The sequence below is a fragment of the Euleptes europaea genome, chromosome 3, assembly GCF_029931775.1.
Source record: "Euleptes europaea isolate rEulEur1 chromosome 3, rEulEur1.hap1, whole genome shotgun sequence".
NCBI classification, from domain to species: domain Eukaryota; kingdom Metazoa; phylum Chordata; class Lepidosauria; order Squamata; family Sphaerodactylidae; genus Euleptes; species Euleptes europaea.
Genome location: NC_079314.1, coordinates 95590330 through 95617272, shown reverse-complemented (window position 1 = coordinate 95617272; position 26943 = coordinate 95590330). Strand labels below are relative to the sequence as shown.

Genomic DNA, 26943 nt, shown 5'->3' with positions numbered 1-26943 from the left:
TACCTCACAGGGTGTCTGTTGTGGGGAGGGGAAGGGAAGGTGATTGTAAGCCAGCTTGAGTCTGCCTTAAGTGGTAGAGAAAGTCAGCATATAAAAACCAACTCTTCTTCTTCTTCTTGATGGGAGACCACCATGGAAGACTGGGGTTGCTATGCAGAGGAAGGGAGGGGTTGCTATGCAGAGGAAGGCCCCCTCTGCTTGTCTCTTGCCTAGAACACCCCATGGATGGAGTTGCCTGAAGTCGGTTGTGACTTGACAGCACATTCTTCTCCTTTGTGCGGTGTCTTGTAAGTTGCTGTTTTCTACAACAGATTTTTAAATTAAAAATGAAGTATATGACTGGAATTCCCTGTCAAGGAAGTCTGAAGGGAACACACTAGTACCACAGACTTGTGTGTCATTTCCCTTTTGAGGGGCCAAGAATCATGCATGTATGCACTATAGCTGATGCACCCACATCCCATGTTACCTTAAACTTGCACGGAAACATGATTCTGCTGCTCCAACACATAGAGAGGATCCTGGGCCAAGTGTGTACTGCGAATCAGAACTTAGAAATCCCACCCAATACCAAGTTAAAGTAAAGCACACACAAATTTGACTCCGCTAAAGTTTTTGTATCAGCAATACATACATGTACACACACAGACTCTGCCCCCTTCAAACAAAGAGCAGTCCATATATCGATTTACAGCATTTATAAAAGGCGTCATTTGTTTAATATAAAAAAGTATAATGAAAGTGCTGACATGCTTGGACTTCTCTAAGACGTCTTGTCATCATGTGAAAAGGCACAGATTTGGGCCACAGGCCCAACAAAGTTAGTCAAGCTTAAGAGAGACTGCAATTCTGTGCATATTTGTCTGGGAGTAAGTCCCATTGAACTCAGTTACTTCTGATTAAACACATATAAGTAGGGGCTGCACATCCCATTGAAATCAACAGGTCACACTAGTAATAGTAAATGTGTCCCATTAATTCCAAGAGGGATTTATGTACAACTATCTTTCTCAGTATAGAGGCCATTTGTTTCATATTGTATAAAAGCATATATTTACATTTACACACCTTTTCATACCTGCCTCGTCTTTGAAATTGGGAATACTATTTTACAATAAGATGGTGACCGTGTTTCCTTAGAAGCCAGCCCTCAACCAGGTTCAACGGGACTTACTCCCAAGTAAAAGTGCATATATCATTTTAAGGCATCTCTGATTGCCAATGACAAGAGAAACATCATCTCAACTTTTCTGAGAAATTGTATGCGTTCAGATGATCTCTTTTTAAAAACAAAACATGAAGAGGTACTTTAAAAAAGATACAAAATGGTTTTACAACACTGACCAAAGGGGCAAAAATCACACATTGGGGGACAGTGGTAAAATTTAAAAGACACTCTGTCTTGGCTATGATTATGCAAATTGCAGCATCACGGCGGCAGGCCCATCTCACATCAGCTTTGACCACTCCTATTTTTCGGCAACAGTTTAATGGCTCCCCAGTTCCAGCTTCTATTATCCTAATTGATAAAATGTAGTCAAAAGCTTTCATTCATTTCTGTTGATATCCTTACGGTAACTCTCTAGAAAAGAAAAGGACAGGCAAACATCAGTAGCTTTTCACCAAAGCAGTTGCTTTTACAGAGGTAAGCGGAAAAACATGACAAAAAGTTTGCTTCATTTAACGTGCTTGAGGACAGATGAGGACCCCGCCCTAGACATAAACTGACCAAGCCAAACAAAACTGGCAGACGAATCCTAAAACAAAAGAGTAGTAATTCAGAGACTTTTCTATGCATGGGGCCCCACTGATGATTTGCCACTTCAATAGCTAGGAATGTGGGCTGTGTATGGTACCTAGACTCCACTAATTATTTTCCTGTCATGCAATGGTCTCTGCCCAAGCAAGCAATGCAGATTTTTGAGCTCTAAAGAAACACCCAAGAAAGCTACACTTGTACTTATAGTACACTTGTACTCTTGTCTTCAAAACTTTATGGGGTCACCATACGTCAGCTGTTACTTGACAGCTTAAAATTAACACATGCAATTTAACACTGACCTTTTCTTCCCCCAAGCTGGGAGAGCTGACTATGTTACTCAGAGAGGGAATGCCCACCCAGAATTCAAACTCCTTTGCCCTAAACTTGAACCACCTGTTCATCGTACTCACCTGAAACTCTCTGATGAACGTTAAGAAGTAGAAAACAAAACCAAAGGCTACTATCCATTCGCAGATTGCACTCACAATATGATACACATAATCCTAACAGAAAAGGAGAAATTAAAAAAGGGGGGGAAAGATCAACACAATCTGAAATGGCAAACAGGTGAGTCACACAGATATTCAATATACGGCAGGAACACCCTAGTGGGAGAGCTTTTTTATTTTTATTTTGAAGACGTTAATTTCTTGTTTCTTTCTCTCCCTTTTAAAACTATTCAGAGTTAAACTTGAAGTAACGAGAATCTTTACCCCCCCCCAAAAAGAATGAAATTGATACTTCAAGGATAACACTTTCTTAATTGTCTCCAAGAGGGGGCAGGAAAAGCCACTATGGAAGCAACAGCAAGTGTAACGCAGCCACCTCCACCTGCAAGCCATAACTTTCATCATGGGAGATGCATTGGGGCATCTACTTCAGAATTCTTGCAACACACACACAAACGAACAAACAAGGAAGGAAGCAGAAGTCACTTATGATCCCTCTCCCCTCCCCAATACTCTGCACTATGTCTGAAGTAGCTCAGTGTCTTCAGATGGCCATTACACTTATTCCAAAACATTTGAGCAAAGCAGGTTTGGGAAAGCAGGTATCAGTTACTTCAACTCATTTGGGTCTAAACCTGGTTTAAATCTGTGTATTTTTTCAGCTTAAACGCCATGCCCAGTTTGCGAGTTCCACAGTACAAGTTTAATAATGATCGAAAGGAGTACTGAGGACCAAGAGAGAAGGTTTAATGTCACAAAGACACTGGTTCCAGCCAAGAGAGACCTCCTGTTTCAGTAAAAAGAACCCTTCATCATAGCATTGCTGAGGATCGCTTCCACAGCTGACATGATAGATTTGCAGACTATTAAGATGAAAACCCGTTATTTTGTAGGGTTTATAAGGAAAATGCTCCCCCTTGTGGTACAGTATACCCATAGAAAGGTTTCAAGAAATCAGCAATCATTACTAAAAACCAACTCTATGAAACTTCCTTCTGCATTTTCTAGACCTCCCTCTCAATGCAGAAACCTCGCTGGCTATACAAACACTATCAGACTGCTTTGGGGGAGGCACTGGAACTCAGCAGTACAGCATACCCAGGCTCAAACCCTGGTACTTTCAGTTAAAAGTTATTAGCCATCATCTGTTGGGTGAGACTGTTCTATCCCCAAGCTCTTGTAGAGCTGCTAGCTGGGTCAATGTTCTAACTTGGTATAAAGCAGTTTCATATGTTCATGTACATCTACGCAGTATCTCCAGATTCCTACACAACCCACACCATTTCATCTACAGACTGAGGTAACAAACCTCCTTTTCAGGCCAGCATTATGGGAGATCCTCAGCCTTGACTGTTTTAGGCCTCTTACTAGTAAGACACATAATTGTTGTAACCCCTTGCTGCCTGGTGTCCCCTATGCCCTAGATGGACAGCATCCCAGTCTGACTTTTGAGAACAAGGGCCCATTACAATTTTTTCAAACATAGGGTGTTTCCGCATGGGGTATCTGCTCCATGTTCTGATGCTGTTGGGAAGTGGGATTTTTTAACAGTTCCCCACAGCATCGGTATCTCCCCATCTTTTTCCCAATATTTCCCAAACCTGCTTTGCTCAAATGTTTTGGGAAAGATCACACCAAAGCCCGAGTGGCTGCCATGCAGATGGGAAAGTTTGGATTGTTCTGGTTCTGCTCACACTGCAGCCATTTCCTATCCCTACTGTTTTTTGTTGTTGTTTTTAAAAATAACTTAATAGCGTTGTATTGATATATCACTATACCAAATAAGCACTGGGTTCTCTGAATTCCCAACTTCCATTTACTTTTTTAAAAAAAGGAAATCTGTACCCCTTTCCTTGTGGAGATATATGGGGGTAGGGAGAATATTGCTGCAACAAAACAGGCTGGAGACTTTTTAAAAAATCATTGAAAACCAGGAACTCAGAGACTGATGCACATTTTGGTATAACAGGACAACACTATGAAATTGCCATTAAAAAAAAAAAAACTACCAGGGAAACCTGCTGTGTGGAAGCCCTGCCACCACTGGCCATAGCAGTCAGTATTAGCATCCATAGCAGCAACAGGGAAACTACTTTGGCCTGTGCCCCCATGCAGAAAACATCACAAACATGAAAAGTCTTGCTTGTTGATGTAAGAAGCAGTAGGCAAACTTACAGAATAAGTAATCAGGACAGCAGGGGAAAGATGAGCAAAATTAGGCAAATTGGCGAACTATATCCCCTTTCATCCGGTACAGGTTATACTCCTTCACAACCAGTTTGCCTTAAAGCTTAAAAAGCGAGCTCATCTAAATTCTCAGTTTAACCTCTCACTGGCTTGGTTCTTCCGCCTCTGGGCAGGTGTATTTCCACCAATTCCCCACCCACACACACACACTGCAGATCCACACTTTGTTCTGTGCCGTTCCTGAGGGTCTGCAAACCCACAAGCAACAAACCTTTGGGGATCTCAGTGAGCTGCAGCAGTACAGGGAAAAGTCCCATTCCACAAGGTCCATTCTGAATCTCGTTGGATACAGGCCACTAATACTAACTTGTCTTGGATGTGAAATGTTCCGTCTCAGTTGAGAGAAATGTATATGACCGTAACAAAGGTGGACAGTTGCTTTTATCAACTATCTAAATTCAAAATGGCTCCTGGCCCTGAGTAACACATGTGTAATCAATCAGCTTGGTATGTAGCTTCCAAATCACCAGTCAGGTTTATTATCACCTACTTCGCATAGCTAAAGTTACATAGGACTGAGTGGTTGAGCTAACTTGCAGAAGGATTAAATTTTTTACCTAGTGAGGTTTTACCTTTTCACCTGGACTCCAGTCTATTTTTGTTATGGAAATTAGTGAAGCACATGCAATCACTGGAAAAGCAGATGTTAAAGAAAACAACAGCTGCTTTAAAAAAGTAATACCTCCTCTCACTCTTTCTGAGTACCTTTCTGAAACCATTAAGGCAATATATATATTCATATATGGCAATGGAATAGTCAGCAAGGATCTACAGCTTTGAACATAATCAGAATTATAAACATGATAGTTACAACCACATGATTCTAGTCAGCTCTGCATTTACGCAACCTTGGACACTTGGTGGACTGTGATGCCAGAAAGTTTTCCAAGCAAGAGAAAAACATGGTCAGCAATCTGCCCAGATTTTGAAATATCTCAAGATTATTTCTTTAGTCATGGGTTTTTAAGTTAATTACTAGATTGCTGAGTATTCTTGCTGATTATTCTTATTTTTAAAAAGTTAAAGTTCTCTAAACTTGCATGTATTGAAAAGTGACAAGTACGGTAAGATGTTAATTACTCCAAGACTTTTCATGACTATCTAGTCTATCAGCCACATCAATATATCTAACTCTCAACATGGCCAAATCTGTGGATACTTAATCTGCAGAGTGGAACCGTGAACAGACATGACAGATCTTTCTACAAACTTGAGAAAAGCCCCAGGGTTGAAAAGAATAATAATACTGGGAAGTGGAAATAAGCTTATGGGGTTGTTACCTCAGAATACTGAGTAAAACCTAGATTTTCAGTCTCAGATTACTAAAGCACTTTGGGTTGAAATCTGCAAACCTCTGGTTCCAATAGTTTGCTTTAACTTTCAGAAAGACTAAATATCGGGGATTAAACATGTTTCATACACAGAGCAACATTACAACAACTGAACTGACGATGAGTGGGCCATTGTCATTAAGCTACGTTATTAATGGTTTAACAATATGAGAAGATGTTGCTTTGTGTAATTAGCATACAGTAACACTCTAAAAAGGATACTGGGAATGGCAGCTACAAAGGACATTATCGAAAGAGCCAGTCGTATGTGGCATATACATGGAGTGCTCCACTGAGGACGCGACTTGAAAGAGATGACAGTCTGAAGAATAATGTACACCACGCCAGAGAGAAAAGCCACAAGGGCTCCTCCATCATGGACAGCAGGTACTGCTAGCTCCTGAAAAGACAATTGGGAAATAGTTAAATACTACTGCAATAGCACTAATGCACACCAAAACGAGATTGGAACTGTGGCAAACACAGGGAGAACAGGCACAGTTACAACCAGTCTCATCATGAAGATATTATAAATTTCACAAGCAAGTTGTTGGTGTAGGGTTCTGGGATAATATCCTGTATCTGAAGAACGATTCTGCTCTGTGTTCCTTCAACTATGCTTACTGCCTCTTGGAACCATAAAAGTGGGAAAAATCACTTTAAAGAGGTATCTTTGATAGCAAGGAATTCCCGTATCAAAAAATCAGTGGTAGCACAGACTCTATAGCCTGCAGTGGCAGTACTTGTTGCCTCCTTTGCATACGAGGACAAATGTTTTCTCTGTTCTTCTCAGGATTCTTTAAGGTCCATGTTTATGTGAGAATCCTAAACCAGTTTTATTGCACTTCTTGCTCTGCACATTCCAGGAATCCTAAGAGCTCTCTAGCAGAATTTTCATTATTCCCAGAAAAGTATAATTACAAAGGATCCTTGAATGAACCCTTAGTAGAGCAACAGGCTCAAATACGAATTAATATGAATTAATTTATCTCAAATAATAATTAAAATATGTGAACTTTGTCAGCGCAAGCTGTTTCTTGCATGTAGTTGTATCTTTGATTAATGTTCATTTTATTTACAGAAAATGCAGTTATGTTTATTTCATGATTTGTGATTGAGTTTATACAGCAGTTCATACTTTGTTTTTGGAGACAACCCAACAGAAAACACATCCTTACAGCTTATTCATCCCTGCTCTGTCTAAATGTCAACCAAATCCAATTTTATTTTGCTTCCTTCATGACCTCTTAGAAATGGTTCCTATCACTCTAATAAAGACGTTTTCTGTACCCTTGCACTTCAAGACAGAACATACAATTATAGCAGGTCATGCATGTCAGCTATTCAAACAAGACATTGCTGATGTTCTGTCTGAAAGCTTTTCCTCAGGTCCCAACCCCCAAAGAATTACATCAGTTACCACATACTTTGGTACCATATTAAGCCACTGCATCACTTTGGACTGGGCAAGAAAATCTCTTAGAAGGAGAAACAACCATGGGAATAAGCCAAAGTTGCATTCATAGAGAAGAATGCAAGCTAGTAACCATAATGTAATTACACACAGTGTAACCAGTCATTTAACTGGCTGCTTTGAGCAAATTATTTTATAAGAACAGGATGCTTCATGAGATTTCAATTCAATTACAGTTCACCCCACCCTTAAGCAACAAATTTCAGATGGATTTTTAAAGATTTTTTGTGTGCGATACTATCATTGATTGGCCCAGGAACAGACTTTCCAGTAATTTATTTGTATGCACTGCTGTTCCTCATTCCAGAGCTTATGTTGTGTCTTCACTGGTACCTAAATATTTTACTAAAAGGATCAACCAATGGAATTTAGTCCTTGTTCAGGAATTAGCTGCCAATTCTAACCCAACAGCCAGATGTAAAAGTCTGTTGGTGTGGTGGAGAGTGCCATCAAGTCGCAGCTGACTTACCGCAACCATGTAGTGTTTTCAGTGCAAGAGATGTCCAGAGGTGGTTGGCCATTGCCTGCCTCTGTGTAGTGACCCTGGATTTCCTTGCTGGGTGACCCTGGACCAGCCACAGATCTCTCAGCCAACGTGGAGGCAGGCAATGGCAAACCACCTCCGAAAGTCTCTTACCTTGAAAACCCATAAGTCAGCTGTGACTTGACAGTACTTTCCACCACCACCACTCCCATCCAACTACTAACAAGGGCTGACCCTGCATAGCTTCAGAGATCTGACCAGATTGGGCTAGCCTAGACCATCCAGGTCAGCCAAAAGCCCGTTGCATCATTTCTAAGGGCCAAAGCAAACGTAACAAAGATTACAGACCTCCGTTCATCTGTGAAAGGCAAATGGCAAGCATGTGCAGTCCTGATTAGGGCTATATGGGGAGGGGAGACTATGCTTAACCCTTCAGTATCCCCCTCCCACTATTAGCACTTGAGAGGAAAATAGATTTTTTAATCTCCAGTCTTTTTATGTGGGGCTGCATGGGGAAGATGGCTTGGAAACTTCTGTCTCACACAGAATGTACGGAGACCACAATATGAAGGTATTGAAATAACTAGACATTAATGTTTCTGGGCATAATGCAAAGCACTAGTACTCTGGACCAGCCTTGGTTATGCAAGTTTCTTTATTTCTTAAATTTTATACCATGGCTCCCCCAAGGAGCTCAGTGCAGTGAGTGTGGTCCTCTTCCATGCATTTTATTCTCAAAACAACCTTGAACTGTTGAAGGCTGAAGGGTTTTCCGAATGCGCAACTTATTACTGCATTTCTTAGCAGTCAATGTGCTAGCATCAGAATCGAGTTGAGCATGGCTGCATATCTTCTGTCCCTCCGCATTTTTCCAGTTGCGATGGCATTTTATTTTCTTAGGACATGTGTTAAAAAAAAATCAGGGTTTTTGAGTAAGGGTGTTGTGATTGGAGGCATTATAGTGGCACACCTCCCTTTTTTTCTTTTTGTTGCGCATAAACCAGAAGAGGAGATTGGTATGCACATGCATTAGAATTGCCATACTGTCCCTGAGGAAAAAGCAACTTCCATTCAAAGGTTCATCCCAATATTTGGACATTTGGAGCTGCAATTTGGTTTTTTAAAGTTTTCCTGTCGACAAATGGCAGGCAGAGAAAAGTCAATTGCTCTCATCTAGTCCAATGCTTTCAAGCTGTAAACACCTTGTATAGGCCAAGAACAATGAAAAGGAGATGGCAAAGATGCTCCACGACAGCCCCCACCAGAATCAAAAGTGATAACAAATACCCCCAAACCCATTAAAAATCAAATTCCCATGAAAAATAAACAGGAAGGGCAGGAAGGGCACTGAATATCAAGGAAGGCTTTTTTTAAAAAAATCAAACACTTGCCTACAAACTTGCCTATGCAAGGAAAATAATTTCTTCTTTCTGTGGCAAAAGGGGGTAGGCATATTTATTTATTTCCTCATATTTTTATCCCGCCCACATTCCCGGCAAGCTGGCCTCATAACGGGTCACAACATTTTAACATAAAAACATAGATTAGAGCATATTTTAAAAATCACACTCTCCAGCAATAAAATAAAACAAGGTGGCAACCGACAGAGCCAAGCACAAAGAGAAAGAGACTGAATGGCCAGAGAGAGCAAAGAACACTCTCCCTTCTGAAAGTGCAAGGAAGCCAAAGGGAAAAAAAATCAGAGCAGAGAAAGAAAAAGATACCAGTTGCTACATGGGAAAAGCAGAGGTCACTCCAATGCCTTCTTATACTGATACAGAATTTTTTGCTGACACAAGGGATAAAAATTTCTCATTACCAAGGTGCGGCAAAGACCGCATGGGACAGGGTGGTCTCCCAGTCACAGTTCAGAGGACATGGAATGAACTAACAAAATCACAGATGTTTTACACATGCAAACAAACACATCTCAAGTTCAATGGCTAGAAAAAGACTGGGGTAAAAGTGGTCCCGAAAGTACCCCCCCACCCAAATGTGGGCAAATGTGAGGTGAAAACTAATGGCTCCAGAGGACATGTGGAAGATGGGATAAACTAAAGAAGGCAAGAACTGATGCAATATCCCCATGCAGAAAACCCCTGACATGTAGTGACTGGTCAAAGTTATCTAGTAAGTTTCATGGCTGAGCAAGGCTTTAAGATTCCCAGGTAGTCTGACATTCTAACCCCTACACCACACTGGCTCTTGTTCTCACCAGTTCTCAGAGGAGGTCACGTAATGGCTGTCACCTTTCTCAGATTTAGTACATAATGACTGTGTCCAAGGCTCTGCCTGTAGTGACAAGATTGCCTCTGCATATCCTAATGTTAGGGAGTGTCAATGGCCATTTTATTTCTGCCATTTACAGAATGGTAAAGAGAAAGGATTAATTGGATTGCTCTGTGTAGAATTCATTATGACTCTTGGCTATATTTACTTGCTTTTAAAAACTAGACTACTTTTGGAATTCACATGTATTTGCATATTATGATTGCATAAGGTTTTCTTTATTGGTAAGCTACTTTCAGAGCATCCCTGACCTCTGAGGATGAAAGTAAAGACCCGCGCTGATGTCCCAGCGTCCCCAGGGTGTTCCGGGAGGAGGCAGCTTCCTCTTCCCTTTTGCCCCGGGTACACTGGCGGGGAGAAGAGCGAGGCTGCGCCAGCTTTTTTGCTGGCGCAGCCTTGCTCTTCTCTAAGGGGTGAAAAGCCTCGATTAAAAATTTAAAAGACTTTTAAAGGCTTTTAAAATATTTTTGGCAGCCGGGAAACCGGTGTGGAGGCAGTGCGGCGGCACCTCCTTCACCCCGTCCCTGGCCGCCACAGGCTCAGGAATGCACTGTATGAGATATACCAGAAGCCAGATATAATTTAATGAATAAATATAATCGAAGTACATATTTGTACCTACCTGAAAACTTGCAACGATGCCCATTCCAACACAACCTAGCACACCAACAATTAATGTCATGAAATTGAAATAAGGAGGAATGAAATCTGTCACTTCATTTTGCTTCTTTACAATTAAATATTTTGTATACATTGTAGCTGCACCTAAAAAAAGACAAAACAGAAATCATTTATGAACTGAACTAAGCGTATCTAGATTATCTAGTACAGAGATTGATTTAGCCTTAATCTCATGTGGAAGAAAAACTCCTGCCTCACGCTTGTTAGGTAGTAATGCATAACTCTCAACTTCTGACGTTGCTTTCTGAATTATTCCTGTAATAGCAGCATAACTGAAGATATTAGCAAGTGATGGTGTTATCTCCATATGCCTTGAAAAGCTTCATGTGCTAATTTATGCATACCAAGCTGTTTATAAAGGCACAGAAGTAGATCAAGGCAGTTTTCCCCCCTGGCCAACTGGCAATCCTAAATACAATAGGCCTAATTCGAGAAAAATATTGTGGTCTCAGTTCTGGTGACCCCCAATGTCTGAAAACACATTATTATACCAGTAACCATTTTTACACACATGATTGTTTAAGATAAAGAAGACTATTTCAATAAATGAATCTGTATAAAATATACATACCTAGAAATGCAGATACATTAATCATAAACCCAAAGATACCACTTTCTGGAGGTTTTGCTCCTGTGTCACTACAATAAATAAAAACAATCCATTTTTATATTCAAGGAATATATTTAATTAATTAAAACTGAATTTATTGCACTTTAAGAAGTTGTATTAAATATGCAATGTCCAAGCCTGAAATGACCCTAGAAGCTAAAATGACTAAACTGTGGCTATCATATTTTGGTCACATTATGAGAAGACAAGAGTCACTGGAAAAGACAATCATGCCAGGAAAAGTTGAAGGCAGCAGGAAAAGAGGAAGACCCAACAAGAGATGGATTGACTCTATAAAGGAAGCCACGGCCCTCAATTTGCAAGATCTGAGCAAGCCTGACAAAGATAAGACATTTTGGAGGACACTGATTCATAGGGTCGCCATGAGTTGGAAGCAACTTGACGGCACTTACACACACACACACACACACACACACGTGCTTATTTAAACAACAACAACTTGCTATTCTGTTGATAGAAATCCTAGTTAATCCAGAGAAAACTATGAAGTTTCTTTAAAATAATACAAACTTGCCTTTACAAAGGACCTGACCATTAAAAAAAACTGCACTGACTTCAATTAGACTGCAATCCCAAGCATACTTGGAACTAAGTTTGGGTCCCATTGACTTGAATAGAATTTGCAGACCATTCTAAGCATATGTACCTGGAAATGTTCCATTTTCTTACATGGAGCTTTTAAAAACTATGTGTGCATAGGATTACAGCCTTAGGCAAGGTTAAATTTCCCTGGATGGCCCCCTGGAATTTTGAGATGCATTTGCTTTTATCAATTAATCTTATTATATTTATCAATTAATCTTATTATATTTATTTGAATTTCTGAGGCCAGAAACAGGCACAACTGCTTTCCTCTGGTTTCAAAAACCTTTCATTATGATTTATAAAATTCATACCTGCAAACTATTTTACATAAACCTTCACACAAAACAACCCTGTGAGGCAGGTCAGATGAAGAGACAGTTGCTTGGCCAAAGTTAGGTTGAATGGGAATTTCAAATATGACAAAAACAAATCAGCGTAAGAGAATTATTTATTGAGAAACAAGTCTGAAAATCTCCCTGAATTCTCAACACATTTCAAAAGTTTGTGCTCTTCCTCAGGGAAAAAAGATCATCCTTTATCCAAAATGCTCAGAAAAAAACCTGTTCTTTATCTAGTTGGAAAATTTGTCTAGGAACTTTAAATTGCTTCTCCCGTTTAGCCCACACCCATATTCGAATGCAACCTAGGCACATATTGGACTGACAGACTGCAATCTGTCCACGGCTATTATGCAAGAAAATGTGAACTATACTTGTGCTAGGAAACACCCAACTTCGCTATATTTTATTATTATACTGATTTCATTTAGATGCCTTTCAGAAACATACTTGCATTTGGTTTAATGTGCATGGTGGGGGTTTTTTACATTTCATTCAGTGTTTTATCTGAAATAGGTTTGCCAACCTCCAGGTTAACTAGCTGGAGCTCTCCTGCTATTACAACTGATCTCCAGCCGATGTAGATCAGTTCACCTGGAGAAAATGGCCGCTTTGGCCATTGGACTGTATGGCACTGAAGTCCCTCCCCTCCCCAAACCCTGCCCTCCTCAGGCTCCGCCACAAAAATCTCCTGCCGATGGTGAAGAGGGAGCTGGCATCCCTAATCTGAAAAAACCTCCAAACAACTTTGTGGACAGTAGAAAGCTCATGTCCCAAGTGAGCCACTTGTAATAAATCTGAAGTACTTCTGCAATTACAGACTGGCCTGTACTACCTAAATATTAATTTTAGTGGTGATCACTTCAAAGCGTTTGAAGAGCTCTAGGTAAAATGAGAATGGAATCTGTGCATTTGACCAATGCACAATTTGAACTTCTTGGAACACTTCACATTTTAAGAGCAATCCAAATACTTTAAAATTGCAATGAATGTCCTTCATTTTTTATTCAACACGTTCAAAATCAGAATGTATGTGTGAACTACATAACAGTGTGTATCAAAAAGTATTTCAAAATATATAATACAATTCTACAATGTGATTACATTCTAACTAAGTTGCTATTGTCCATAAAGGAAAGGATCAGGAAGCAAAAATACAAATGTACAACCTGGCTTTGTACATTTTTACTTTGGCTTTTTAAATAGTCACTTGTCTGGTAACCTCTGGTGAGTAAAAATGTGGTAACCAAGCAGGGAAGCTTTGGAAGCCTGATTCCCCTCCCCTCTTTAAGTCCCAAATGATTAACACAGGTATGTCAGGCAGTCTAGTAACTTTTTTTGTGAGCTAAGAACATTTCCCATGCAATCGTAAACAGAATTACACCCTTCTCAGTCAACTTTGCCACTGTAACTTTGCTTAAGATTGCATGGCTAGAGTCTTATTTTCAGTGCAAATCTGTATAAAACCAAATCTAGCTGAAACCAGGACTGAGAGCTTTCAATGAAATAAAGTTAAGCACATGCTTAGTCCCACCCATTGAAATCAATAGCATTTAGCAGTGCTTACTTACAGCATTTCAAAGGAAAAAAGGGTATAGATGGCATAAAAGCCTTCTTTACATCAAGAAAGATAGTTCAGCGATTCTTGCATGGGTTCAGATATTAAACTTTTCAAGTATGCTTATAGTTCTATGTTTGTATTTTACCCACAATGGGATTGATCGCCCAGCTGCCTCCTTTCCTACCCATGCTTGCTCACATCAGTAGGAGAGACCAAATGTTTACCAGTCACTAACTTTTTTTAATAACAAGCTGAAGTTATATGATTAACCAGGGAAACTGTAGATTAACCAGGGAAACTACAGAGACAGGACTCCAACTTAAATGACAATATGCCAAACAGTTATAGAGTAGGGTCTGCTCACAAGTAATGTAACAATTTCTGGTGGGAAAAAAGTAAAAATAATTTGCGAGCCATCCATGGGCTAAAAATCACAGCCACAGCGAAGGCATACACCTGAGGGCTCTTGAAACTGTTCACTTCCTAACGAAAATATGCAACTTGTCACTCAAATCAGCCTTACTTCCAAAAGACTGGAAGGTAGCCCATGTAATAACAATTTTTAAATTCAGACAAAATCCAGGAAATGCCATGCTGTTTCAGATAATTTGGAGGGGGGGAATGTTATTAAAGACACAAATTGTTATTAAGCATAATGAGAAAAAAGCCCTAACGAGAAAAAAATCACCATTGTTTCTGTAAAAGGGGGGTCTCGTCTGACCACCCTTTTCAAGTTCTTCAGTTAATAAATACACGCACAAGGGTGTTCCAGTTGACATCATGTACTTCAAAAGTATTTTTTGATAATGTCCTTCAAAAAAGACTCCTGAATAGACAAGGCAGATTCATAAGCCACAAAATCACTGTAGCAGCCACATGATCACCCCAAGGACTTTGGGTCAGATGTACACCTGGAGTTCCATGCTAGGAACTCAATTACCAGATGTGCACAGGCCTGCTTCAAATCTGGGCTGTGGCATACAAAAAGAAGGACTTCAACCTTCCTCTCTGTGCCCTTTCTCTTACCTGCAAATGGCTCCTGGGACACGTTATTTGCCCTACTGAGACATTACATTCAGCCATCATGTAAGCTTCCCCAACAGGAAAACAGTAGTTTCCAGGAGCTACTGCTTTTATACATTCTCTAGAATATTTTGTAGCTTGCAATATCTTTCCCCTTTCTTTCAACAATTTGTATCTAACACAGCAATTTCAGCTGGAATTAAGAAAATTACATAAATATGTTGAATATGCTTACCAAAACTGCTATTTGGCTTATACCTGTTTAACGATTAATCAGTCAGCTCCATTACATTTTATTGTCATGATATATGCCTTACAACAAGGGTGGGAAACCTTTTTTCCGCCAAGGGCCATTTGGATATTTATAACATCATTCGCGGGCCATACAAAAGTATCAACTTAAAAATTAGCCGACCAAGCCCCAAGCAGGCAGCTGCCCCAGATGACACGCCCCCCCCCCCCGGCACGGGCAAACAGGCAGGCATCCAACCACTTGCCCATCTGGTGGCTGTCCGCGGGAGGATCACCAGTCTTGGATCCTTCTGAGCTAGAGATCTGCCAGGACCCACAAAGGGCCAGACCAAATGATTTCACGGGCCTTAAACGGCCCCCAGGCCTGACGTTCCCCACCCCTGCCATACAACCACAGATCCGTGATTTTCTGAACAGATTAGAGACCACTTTCAGTTTTATCAACTGCATCAGAGTTATACGCATGATTAGACATCACATTGTCTGGTCTCTGAAGAAGTGAGCTGTGACTCACGAAAGCTCATAGAAGAAGAAGAGTTGGTTTTTATATGCCGACTTTCTCAACCACTTAAGGAAGAATCAAACTGGCTTATCCTTCCCCTCCCCATAACAGACATCCTGTGAGGCAGGTGGGGCTGAGAGAGTTCTGTGAGAACTGTGACTAGCCCAAGGTCACCCAGCTGACTTCATGGGGAGGAGTGGGGAATCAAACCCAGTTCTCCAGATTAGAGTCCACCACTCCTAACCACCACAACACACTGGCTCATACCGTGCCAGAAATGTTTTTAGTCTTTAAGGTGCTACTGGACTCTTGCTGTTTTCTGGTGATGGTTAGCAATAAAAATATAAAAGTCTTCTAAGTCCAATTCAAAGTGCTGGCTATTATTTTTAAAGGCCTGGTCTGGACCCATGTGCAATATCAATCTGTTCATCAATCTGAGTCCCCGTCAGGGTCTCTGCACCAAGCCTCCACCATCTTCTGAAGTGTGGGGCCACAGGGCAGCACCAGGGACAGAGCACCTCAACTTCTGAATGTGTTTCCCCACAGCCTTTTGCTTGCATCTACATTCTTTTTTTAATTGATTGTTAGATAATAACATGCTCCTTTTTGTGGATTTAATATTCATTTTGCTTCAGTGAACAAAAAACCCACTGAAGAGTTTCAAAGAAACTGGAAATTATATTATTCATATGTTCCATAAACATGCATAAAGAGAAAGGAATATGCTCAGTCGTAAGGTTTCATTGGGAACTTTTATTGGGGAACTTGGCCATTATATATAAGCTTACACATAATTATAAATGATACAGTATTCAATCTTGGATAGATTATGCATAAAAATTAGGATATTATATAATCTGGCATTTATGCTAAAATAAGAACAGTAGAATAAAGGGTAGATTATAAGAGGAAAACAAAATCGTACGGACTACCCAATTAAACTTGTTTTGGTATACTGTTTGAATGTTTGTATTGTGTTGTTTTCTGTTCAGTTGTGATGTAGAGTATGTTTGTTTGTCAGACTAGGACCTGGGAAACTCAGGTTCGAATCCCCACTCTGCCATGGAAACTTGCTGGGTGACCTTGGGCCAGTCACACACTCTCAGCCTTAACCCTGACAAGTATTTGGATGGGAGACCTCCAAGGAATACCAGGGGTGTGATGCAGAGGCTGGTAATAGCAAACAACCTCTGAACATCTCTTGCCTTGAAAACCCACTAGTGGTTGCCACAAGTCAGATGTGACTTGACATTTTTAAATTAAAAATACAGTAGTATTAAAACCAGCATACGTATATAAGATTTTTCACAGGTTTTCCAGCAGACTTTCTGCGATAGCATGCTGAGTTTTACGATTTTTCATGAGCATCTTGTAGGAACCATGTGTTCTCTTAACTAACTCATTCTACCTCCTCTAACAATATTCAGCTTTCAAATATATTTAGCCTTGAAAAACTGGCTTTTCTCAAAAGTTTTTTTTACTTTCTCTTCCCCCAGTCTGTCAGGTTAATCAGCAACATTAAAAATTATGGGAACAGACAAGAGGGATGTTTAGGATTGTGCAAGATGTGATTTAAACTGCTTTCAAACATGTTGAATAATGCATTTTAGCAATCCTACTTCCTTCCCTTTTCCATCTCCCATCAATTGGCTAAAAGTACACATGGCTCCTGTCTTGCACAAGAAAAGCTCTTCCAAACTACAGTGCTGTAAATGTGTCCAATGGTCAAAACTTTGGTATTTCGGAATTGTTTCAAACTATTGTAAGAATTATTAGAAAGTGAGAAAAAGCACAAACTGAGATGATACACAAGAGGGAAAGTACATGTTCTCTCTTTTAACTTCAGCTGTACTGAATAGTCCACAGGAACTAATCATCCTGTAGTAGTTAATGAATGGCACAAAAGCACTGCCAAGAAAGGCAGGTTTTTATTTTTGTAGAAGGGAAAATGTCATCAGGTGCTGTTCGCCACCACCATCCCTACCCTACAATGAGGGGGAGAGCTCTAGCTATTAACATTATCTTTTCTATGCAAAACATGCAATCTGATCCTATGATACTTATTCAGAATTATGTTCCAATTAGTTTAATTAGACTTGCACCCTACCTAGCGCATGCCTTAGGGCTGAAATCCTCAGGATTTCACTATAGAGCAATTCTCACTGAAATCAGTAAGCCTTGTATCCTGATAACCGTGGCAAACCTGTACAAAATGAGAGGCAAAACAAAATGCTGGGTGATCCCTGACGAGAACCCTTTCAAGAACCCTCTAAAAAACGTACACATATGGCATTCAAGGTATATTTCTACCATAAGCCGAATTTCTAAAGTGTAGAAAAACTGCAACAAAGACAGTTTTGTGGGTGGTGGCAAAAGTCATTATGTTTAACGGTACTAAAACAATGACCTTGAATAACATGCACCAACAACATGGTTCCTTTACAAAACTTTTTTAAAAAAATTGAAACAAAATTATACTAGAAAACTAATATAAACTTCCCTGATTTCTAAAGGAAATCAATCTAAAACCAATAATTTCTAGTGGGATCTTATGGTATTTTCCTGCACTGAGAACGTATCTCTCTATGGTGAGGATATTTGCCATGTTATTAGGAAAGGACATCAGGCTGTCATAAAGGGCTGTATCTCTCCAGAGAACTTGAAAAATGGTTCCCTGCAGCAGTGTTTTCATAGGGTATGTTTTACCCCATTCTATAAAATGGGTCTGGGATAAAATAGTACCCCAAGGGCAAAATGCATAGAATGTTTGTTTACAGAAAGCAAACCAACCATAAATGTTAAGTATTTGTACTTTGGGGACACTACTGACTACAGTAAAGTGACAATGTCTTTTTTTTTTTTTTATAAATTTTTATTGATTTTTACAATACAAAAAAAAAGAAAAAAAAAGAAAAGAAAAAAAAGAAACAAACAAACAAACAAAATACATATATATATAAATCTAAATGGGTATTCACATAACATATTGAATACATTTCATTTTTTAATACACTCATCAAAGAAATACCCTATTCCCCCCACCCACCAGAAGTGACCCATCACCATGACTTCCGTAGAAGTATCCGGTAGCTTTGTTTATTAATTATCTAAATTCTAATATTGCTTAAAAAATAATTTTCTATAACTCACTAAATAACAGAGTAAAATCCATTTTTGCCAACTTATCCCAATATGAGGTGGCCTTAAACCATGTTAACTTAAATTCTTTCAAATCATTTCCGTGCAAAATTTCCGTTAATCTGGCCATCCTCATATATAACCACAATTTCTCTCTCCATTCTATAATTGAGGGTTTACTTGTTTGTTTCCAAACTCTAGCTATCACAATCCTTGCAGCAGCAAAACTATATTGACAAATAATCCTATCCCGATTATGAATATCATTTGTGGGTATTCCCAATAGACAAAATAGTGGTTTTCTTTTCACTTTACTATTAATCAAATTATTTGTTTCTTTCACTATTTTTTTCCAAATTTTTTTAATTTTTTTACAAGTCCACCAGACATGCATATAAGATCCTCTTTCTTTTCCACATTTCCAACAAATTCCTTTATCTTGACTATTCATTTTAGATATCATAATTGGCGTTATATGCCATCTATAAAACATTTTATAGAGATTTTCTCTAATTTCATTAGTTATTGTGAATTTAAACTCTCTTTTCCATAAATTTTCCCATTTATCCAAATCTATATTGAATCCTAAATCCTGCATCCATTTAATCATGACTGGTTTAATTCTTTCTTGTTCTAGATTAATTGTCATCAATAGTTTATACATCCTACCAATCAGTCCTTTATTTCCTTTATCTAATATTTTTTCTAACTCGGATTTATTTTTACTAAATCCAAGTTGACTATCTTTATTGAAAATATCTTGTAATTTATAATATAAAAACCAGTCTTTTATATTTAATTCTTCCCTACTTTTTAAGACCCATTTACTCTCCTTCCATTCAATAATACCCCTATACATCTCTATATCTAAATTTAACTGTGTTCCCCTCTTCATATAAGCTTCTATTGGGTTAATCCACCCCGGAGTTGTTTTTTCTAAAATCTTCTTATATTTTATCCATATTTGGAATAACCCAGCTCTAATAATATGGATTTTAAAATCCCTATTTATTTTTTCCTTTTCATACCACAAATATGCATGCCAACCATATCGAAGGTTATACCCTTCTAACTCTAATAATCGATAATTTTCTAATTTAATCCAAGTTCTTAACCAGAGAAAACAAGAAGCCTCATAATATTGTTGCAAATCAGGCAAACCTAGTCCTCCTGTTTCTCTTAATTGAATCAAATTTTTATATGCTATTCTATGTTTTCCTTTTCCCCACAGAAATTTTTGGATATCCTTCTTCCAAATTTTAAAAACTTTGAACCCCTTAATAATCGGTAAATTTTGAAATAAGAAAAGCATCCTGGGTAATATCATCATTTTAATTACCGATATTCTACCCCACAATGATAAAGGTATTTTTTCCCAATTTGTCAGATCGATATTTATTTGTTGCCATGTTTTTTCGTAATTATTTTTAAATAGGTTAAAATTATTAGAAGTTAACCATATTCCCAAATATTTTATTTTATGTTCTATACCAAACCCTGTTGCTCTCACTAGTTCTTGCTGCTGCAAGGGTGTGAGATTTTTAACCAATATTTTAGTTTTATTTTTATTTATTTTAAAGCCTGCGAGTTTTCCGTAAACCTCAATCATTTTGCTCTATTCAACTATCTGAGTAATAGGATCAGTTAAAAAACACACTAAATCATCTGCATATGCCTTAACTTTATAATGATTTCTCCCTATTTTATAACCTACAATCTCTACATTCATTCTAATTTTTCTCATCAATACCTCTAATATTATAATAAACAACAATGGTGAAAGAGGGCACCCTTGTCTGGTGCCCTTTTGTATTTCGAATTGTGATGATAATTCTCCATTAATTACTAGCTTAGCAGTTTGACAAGTGTAAATATTTCTAATAACCTTTTGAAAATTATCACCAAAACCCATATATTCTAACACTTTCCTCATAAAATTCCAATTTACATTGTCAAACGCTTTTTCTGCATCTAAGAATATCATTGCAAAAGGTGTATTATCAAATTCTGCATATTCTAATAAATCTAACACAACTCTTACATTTTGATTAATTAACCTCCCCGGAAGGAATCCTGCTTGGTCTTCATGTATAATAGTATTAAGAATTTTCTTCAGTCTGGTCGCTAAAATCATTACAAACATTTTATAATCATTATTTAATAATGATATTGGCCTGTAATTTTTAACTTCTAGTAAATCAGCATTTGGTTTAGGTATTAAAACTATATTTGCTTTCTTCCAGGTATTTGGAGCTGTTAACAAAAACACTTCAGGAAGTGACATCAGTAAAAACTGAATTAGTTGAAGTTAAAAAAGAAGTGACAGAAGTAAAATCTGAAGTTGTGTCAATGAAGCAGGATATGGATTATGTGAAGCAAGGCCTTAATCAGAACACTGCAGCTATTTCAACATTGCAGGACTCTATTTCAGCTTTAACTGTGAAGCAAGATAAGCTGGAGGCAAAACAACAGAAGCAATCAAAAGAAAATAAAGAAACCAGAAAAAAGGTTGACACCATGGAACTAACAATGGAGGCTCGCCAGGAACGTGAAGAACGGCAAGATGATAATGTGGCGATGTTAGAAATGAGGATAAAGGAGAGCTGGATTCATATACGCGGTTTTAAAGAACGGACTGAAGGCTCTGATCTGAAAGAATATCTGAAAGTGCTCTTGACTGACTTTTTGCAAGAAGAAGAAGCAATAGTGGAAGGGATGATAATTACAGCTTATAGAGTCAACTCTGCTTATGCAGCCAGAAACAAAGTCCCAAGGGATTGTTTGGTACAGCTTTTTTCTAGATCTCACCGGGACCTGATACTAAACAAACACTACAATAATCCTCTAACAATAGATGGTCAACCAGTGAGACTAATGAAGGAGATCCCAGGGAGACTACTGAGAAAAAGAAAGGATTTTGCAGAGTTGGTGGCAAGGCTGAGATACAACGGAATACAACATAGATGGGAATACCCTCAAGGTGTCTCATTTATATTCAAATCAAAGAGGTTCAAACTTACAGACATGGCTAAAGTTGATCAGTTCTTTCGGAGATATGAAGGAGAATTAAGTAAACCACCACAACAACCAATTAAAGAACTGGTTGAAAAGAATCTTACAGAGAATGAGAAGGCTGCAGAAGCATCAGGAGGAAAATCATTGACGGAAGAAGAGGATACCGACTGAATTGGGTCGGAGGATTTATGAGAAGGAGATGGGGTCATCATTGGGGGAGGAGGGGAGGAGGGGTATTATATTTGGGGGAAACTGAGTTACTAATTAAAAAATGAAAGTGACAATGTCTTGAAGGGACAAAGGTATACAGCCAAGTCCTCTATGCCTTCTGCCAACAAAAGTGCAAGCAAGGCAGGAAATTCTCGCCCAATAAGCTTATAAGGCTTTGTGGATAGTTGCTCTAAATGGCTTAATCTGGATCAGTACAGTGGTAATAACCACAGGATTAAAGGGTATAATTATTTCAATAATCAAAATATATCCCCCCCAGCCTTGTACCATGTTGTTCACTGTAAGAAGGAAAACAGACAAGACTACCTTTGTGCATTATTTGGAACAGGGCAGAAGGATCAATTTTCAATAGCAAATACAAGCAAGTATGGAAACATACTCCCCCCGCCCCCACTGCCACTTCCCCAACTCAAAATAGGGGCCTGGATGCAGCTATTTGCCCTTTAAACATTCTAACAAGATCCAATCACTGTTCTCCCAGCATAACATACATATTGGGTGTTAGGACTAACCCCTGTTTATATCAGTGGGGTTATCTTCGGGCCAAAGAGTTACACGAGCATTTGGTGGTTATATTCCAGCGCTGCCAAAAGAAGGCAACCTGCAAATTAAACTTGCGATCTCAAGCACGCTTACCAGGTAGACTAAACCCTGCTGAAATAAATGGGGCTTGCGTCTGATCCCACACACTTATACGGCTCACGTGGCTTTGACTATAGCCTCAGACTCTCGAAACCGAACCCTCTATGTCCTAACCTGTACACATGCAGCAGATTGAGGTTTTCTAGTGGACTGTACCTCGTAAGACTGCAGGGGATGGATACTAGTTTTGAACACACCCCTTAAAAAAACAACAGCATCCATACTTAGAGCTGTCAACCTTCAGGTAGGGCGTGGAGATCTTCTGGAATTACAACTGATTTCCAGCTCACAGAAATCAGTTCACCTGGAGAAAATGGTTGATTTGTAGGGTAGACGGTATGGCATCATATCCCACTTAGGTCCCTCTCCAAACCCCAACTTCCCCAGGCTCCACCCACAAATCTCAAGGAATTTCCCAACCTGGAGTTGGCAACCCTATCCTTTATTTGCTATCAAGTCACAGCTGACTTCTAGTGACCCCGTAGGATTTTCAAAGCAAGAGCCATTCAGAGGTGGTTTGGACTCGGCATCAGGCCCCTGGTAGTCCTTGGAGGTCTTCCACCCAAACACTAGCATGGTGTAGTGGTTAGGAGTGGCAGACTCTAATCTGGTGAACCGGGTTGGTTTCCCCACTCCTACACATGAAGACAGCTTGAGCCAGTCACAGTTCTCTTCAAGCTACGGTTGCCAACTTCAAGGTACTAGCTGGAGATATCCTGCTATTACACACGATCTCCAGCCGATAGAGATCAGTTCACCTGGAGAAAATGGCCACTTTGGCAGCTGGACTCTATGGCATTGAAGCCCCTCCCCTGCTTAAACCCTGTCCCCCTCAGGCTCCGCACCAAAAACCTCCCACGGGTTGCAAAGAGGGGCCTGGCAACCCTACTTCGAGTCCTCTCAGCCTCACCTACCTCACAAGGTGTCTATTGTGGGGAGAGGAAGGGAAGTTGATTGTAAGCCAGATTGATTCTCCTTTTAAAAAGGCAGAGAAAATCGGCATATAAAAAAAAACCAACTCTTCATCTACTTGCCAGCGTCCAGGCTGAGAGTGTCTGACTTCCCCAAGGCAACCCAGCAAGTTTCCATGGCAAAGTGGGGATTGAACTTGGGTTTCCCAGATCCTGGTCCAACACTGTAGCCCCGACACCCCGGTGTCCCTATCCACGCTACAAGATATATCAGAAGAAGAGTTGGTTTTTATATGCCGACTTTCCCAACCACTTGAGAATCAAATCAGCTTACAATCACCTTCCTTTCCCCACAACAGACACCCTGTGAGGTAGGCGAGGCTGAGAGAGAGTGACTTGCCCCAAGGTCACCCAGCTGGCTTCATGTGGAGGAGTGGGGGAACAAATCCAGTTCACCAGATTAGCCTCCGCCACTTATGTGGAGGAATGGGGAATCAAACCCGGTTCTCCAGATTAGACTCCACCGCCCCAAACCCCCATTGTTAACCTACATCACACTGGCTCCCAGCTAGGGTTGCCAGCCTCCAGCTAATAGCTGGAGATCTCCTGCTATTACAACGGACCTCCAGCCGGTAGAGAACCATTCCCCTGGCAATTGGACTCTATGGCATTGAAGTCCCTCCCCAAACCTTGCCATCCTCAGGCTCTGCCCCAAAAACCTCCCGCCGGTGGCTAAGAGGGACCAGGCAACCCTACTCCTAGCATGGTGGGAAGGGAAATAGTTCCAGCCTAGTCCTTCCATGGCTGAGCTAGCATTCCAAATCCCAAAGGCGTTAAAAACAAACAAAACAAGATTCACCACCTGCTAGGGTTGCCAATGCAATAGAGTCCAATGGCCAATGCGGCCATTTTCTCCAGGTGAACTGATCTCTATCGGCTGGAGATCAGTTGAAATAGCTGGAGTTCTTCTGCCATTACCTGGAGGTTGGATAAATATACAGTTAGCCTGCTATATAGTTAGTTAGCAAAACCCAAAACAGCAGAAAACATTCACTAGGAAAATAGTTCAATTAGGCATATGTATCTCCAAATAATGTATTCATTAGTGATACCAAAATCATATAAATTTTAAACCCTATCAATTCACATATGTGCTGTTGAATCATAAGCATTTCAAAAATAGTCTTTGGCGAGTGTCTCACCCGCTTGCGGGTGGAAGACGTTGCAACAGTCACAGTAGTATTGAGCTCCGGCAATGTAGATAGTAGAGGTCTTCTTGTTACCTGCTCTGTTGGAGAAGTGTCCTGCTATTTGGGGTTTTGCTAATTTCCTGGAGGTTGGCAACCCTACCAAGGAGCTAGAGTCAACCAGGGGTCTGCGAGAACTAAATTAAGGTCCGCGAAACAAAGTTATAAACCCATCATAAATTAATATTTTCAATTAAAAGTTCTCTATTATAAAATATATATTCAAATATTATTCTAAGCTTAATGTTTAACTAACAGTTATGATTAAAGTTTATTTTCAAATTCTCGGAATTTTTATTTTGAACCTTGGGGTCCCTGCACCGAACAAAAAAGTCCTAGTGGTCCCTGGTCAAAAAAAGGTTGGGAACCACCCCAAAGCCCGCGCAGAAAGAGCAGTGGGCCTGGGAGGCCGACCTTCCCCCCGAAGCCGACAGAGGGCGCCGCCCCCATCCTCCCCCCCCCAGCCCCTTCACCTGATATACGGGAAGAGCGGCTCCACGTGGCCGCACAGCACGGCGATGGCGTAGGAGAGGATGAAGGCGGCCGAAGACCAGGACACCAGCAGCGTGGGGACGAAGGCCGCTCCTTGCGTGAAGGAGCAGGGCATCCTCCCGCGCCACCCGCGGGTGCCGTTGGGGATGAGCGGCTGCCTTTCGCTGGCGAGAGGCATGGAGGCGGGAGGGCCGCGCGGCCCGGGGCGGGGGGGGGGCGCTTTGCTCACCGCGGCGCGGGTGAAGTCACAAAGCCCTGGGAGCCGCGGCCGTTGCAACGGGCAGAGGGAGCTTATCAACCCGCCTCGCCGCCTCTTTTGGCGCCTGCCGGTTTCGTTGCGTCCCCCGCGCGCGCCCGCACCTGCCCCGCGTTCAAGGGGTGTGTGTGTGTGTGTGTCTCCCTTCCCCCCCCCCCGTCTTAGCCTCTCCTCCCACGCGCTAAAAAGCTCTTTCGGTCTTTGCACGCCCAGGGCGGGCGGGACCCGCCCTTTCTCAGCCCCGCCGGGCGGCCTCTCGGCTGGCCGTGGGGCCTTCTCTTACCCCCCCCCTCGCAAATCTGGTCGTGGTTTCTCCCCCCTGACAGATAAGAACCGAGCTCTCTCTCTCTCTCTTTCCCCCCCCCCACTTTCTTCTGGCGCGCGCCCTGTGCGCAAAGGTCTTCCGGCCACCGAGCTCCCCCTGGGAGAGCCTGGAATGGTCTCAACCCCCGGAGCGCGTTGGGTTGAGCGTTGGGCGGGGAGAATCCCCCTCCCGCCGAGATGCTATTGTGCAATTGTGGGAAAGCACGGCGGGTCCACCCCGGTCTGGAGTTCATCACTCGGCGCGATTTGTGGGGGGTGGGGGGATCTCGCCTGCCTCCCTCCCTCCATGTCCTTTCACTTTCATTTCTGGCTTTTGTGAGCGGGCTCTTGCTCCTTCCTCTTTTTTTTTTGCTGCTTGTTTTTACGGAGGGAAAAGAGGGGGGGGGATTCCTAGCTAGCACGTGGCTCAAATCAGGAGCCGCAACCTTGACAGAATGTAGAGAGGAAGAAAGCGGGATCTTATTCAACACCCTTGCAAGCTCCGCTGTTGATTGAATGGCTGTGACTTCGTTTTTTATTTTTGCTTTTCTGTAAAAAAATATATATGATATAAAACAACAAACAAATACAATAATAACAAAAAATAAAATACAAAAGAGTATCAATTATAATTTTACAAAGTTATAAAATCCAACAAAGCAAAAATACCCTTTTGACCCTCCACCCACCTTAAAAAGTGACCCATCACCTGACTTCCGCAGAAGAGAGGGGGGGGGAATTCCTAGCTAGCACGGGGCTCAAATCAGGAGCCGCAACCTTGACAGAATATAGAGATGAAGAAAGTGGGATCTTTTTCAACACCCTTGCAAACTCCGCTTTTGATTTAATGGCTGTGATTTCTTTTCTTTTTTTTTGTAAATTTTTTTATGATATAAAACAACAAACAAATACAATAATAACAAAAAAATAAAAAAATACAAAAGAGTATCAATTATAATTATACAAAGTTATAAAATTCAACAAAGCAAAAATACCCTTTTGACCCTCCGCCCACCTTAAAAAGTGACCCATCACCTGACTTCCGCAGAAGTGTCTAAACAGTTTTGAAAATTGTTAATAGTAATAATAGAAAAGTAAG

At 40.6% G+C, this 26943-nt stretch overlaps 1 protein-coding gene across 2 annotated transcripts; it reads right to left on the bottom strand.

Moving 5' to 3' along the window:
* Positions 1-1503: 1503 nt before the first annotated feature.
* DRAM1 (DNA damage regulated autophagy modulator 1) lies at positions 1504-25415 on the bottom strand. Of its 2 annotated transcripts, XM_056845913.1 has the most exons (7): positions 25267-25415; positions 11289-11356; positions 10659-10801; positions 6012-6189; positions 5031-5089; positions 2173-2265; positions 1504-1582 (listed from the first exon to the last, which is right to left on the bottom strand). In XM_056845913.1, exons 1-7 carry the CDS (start codon positions 25398-25400, stop codon positions 1538-1540), a joined length of 720 nt encoding a protein of 239 aa, XP_056701891.1. In that variant the 5' UTR covers positions 25401-25415; the 3' UTR covers positions 1504-1537. The 2 variants fall into 2 exon arrangements, with proteins under 2 accessions (XP_056701891.1, XP_056701892.1); XM_056845914.1 differs by lacking the exon at positions 1504-1582 and having other exon boundaries at positions 2189-2265; positions 5016-5089; positions 25267-25400.
* Between the last annotated feature and the right edge of the window lie 1528 nt (positions 25416-26943).

Bases quoted from the DNA above. Each gene is read 5' to 3' on its own strand.
- DRAM1 (XM_056845913.1), bottom strand. From the start codon at position 25,400: ATGCCCTGCTCCTTCACGCAAGGAGCGGCCTTCGTCCCCACGCTGCTG. The intron at 11,357-25,266 runs GTGAAGGGGCTG...TATTTATTGTAG, and splicing joins CCGCTCTTCCCGTATATCAG to TGACACAGGAGCAAAACCTC. The intron at 2,266-5,030 runs GTAAAACCTCAC...CTTTTCTGTTAG, and splicing joins ACTGGAGTCCAGGTGAAAAG to GATTATGTGTATCATATTGT.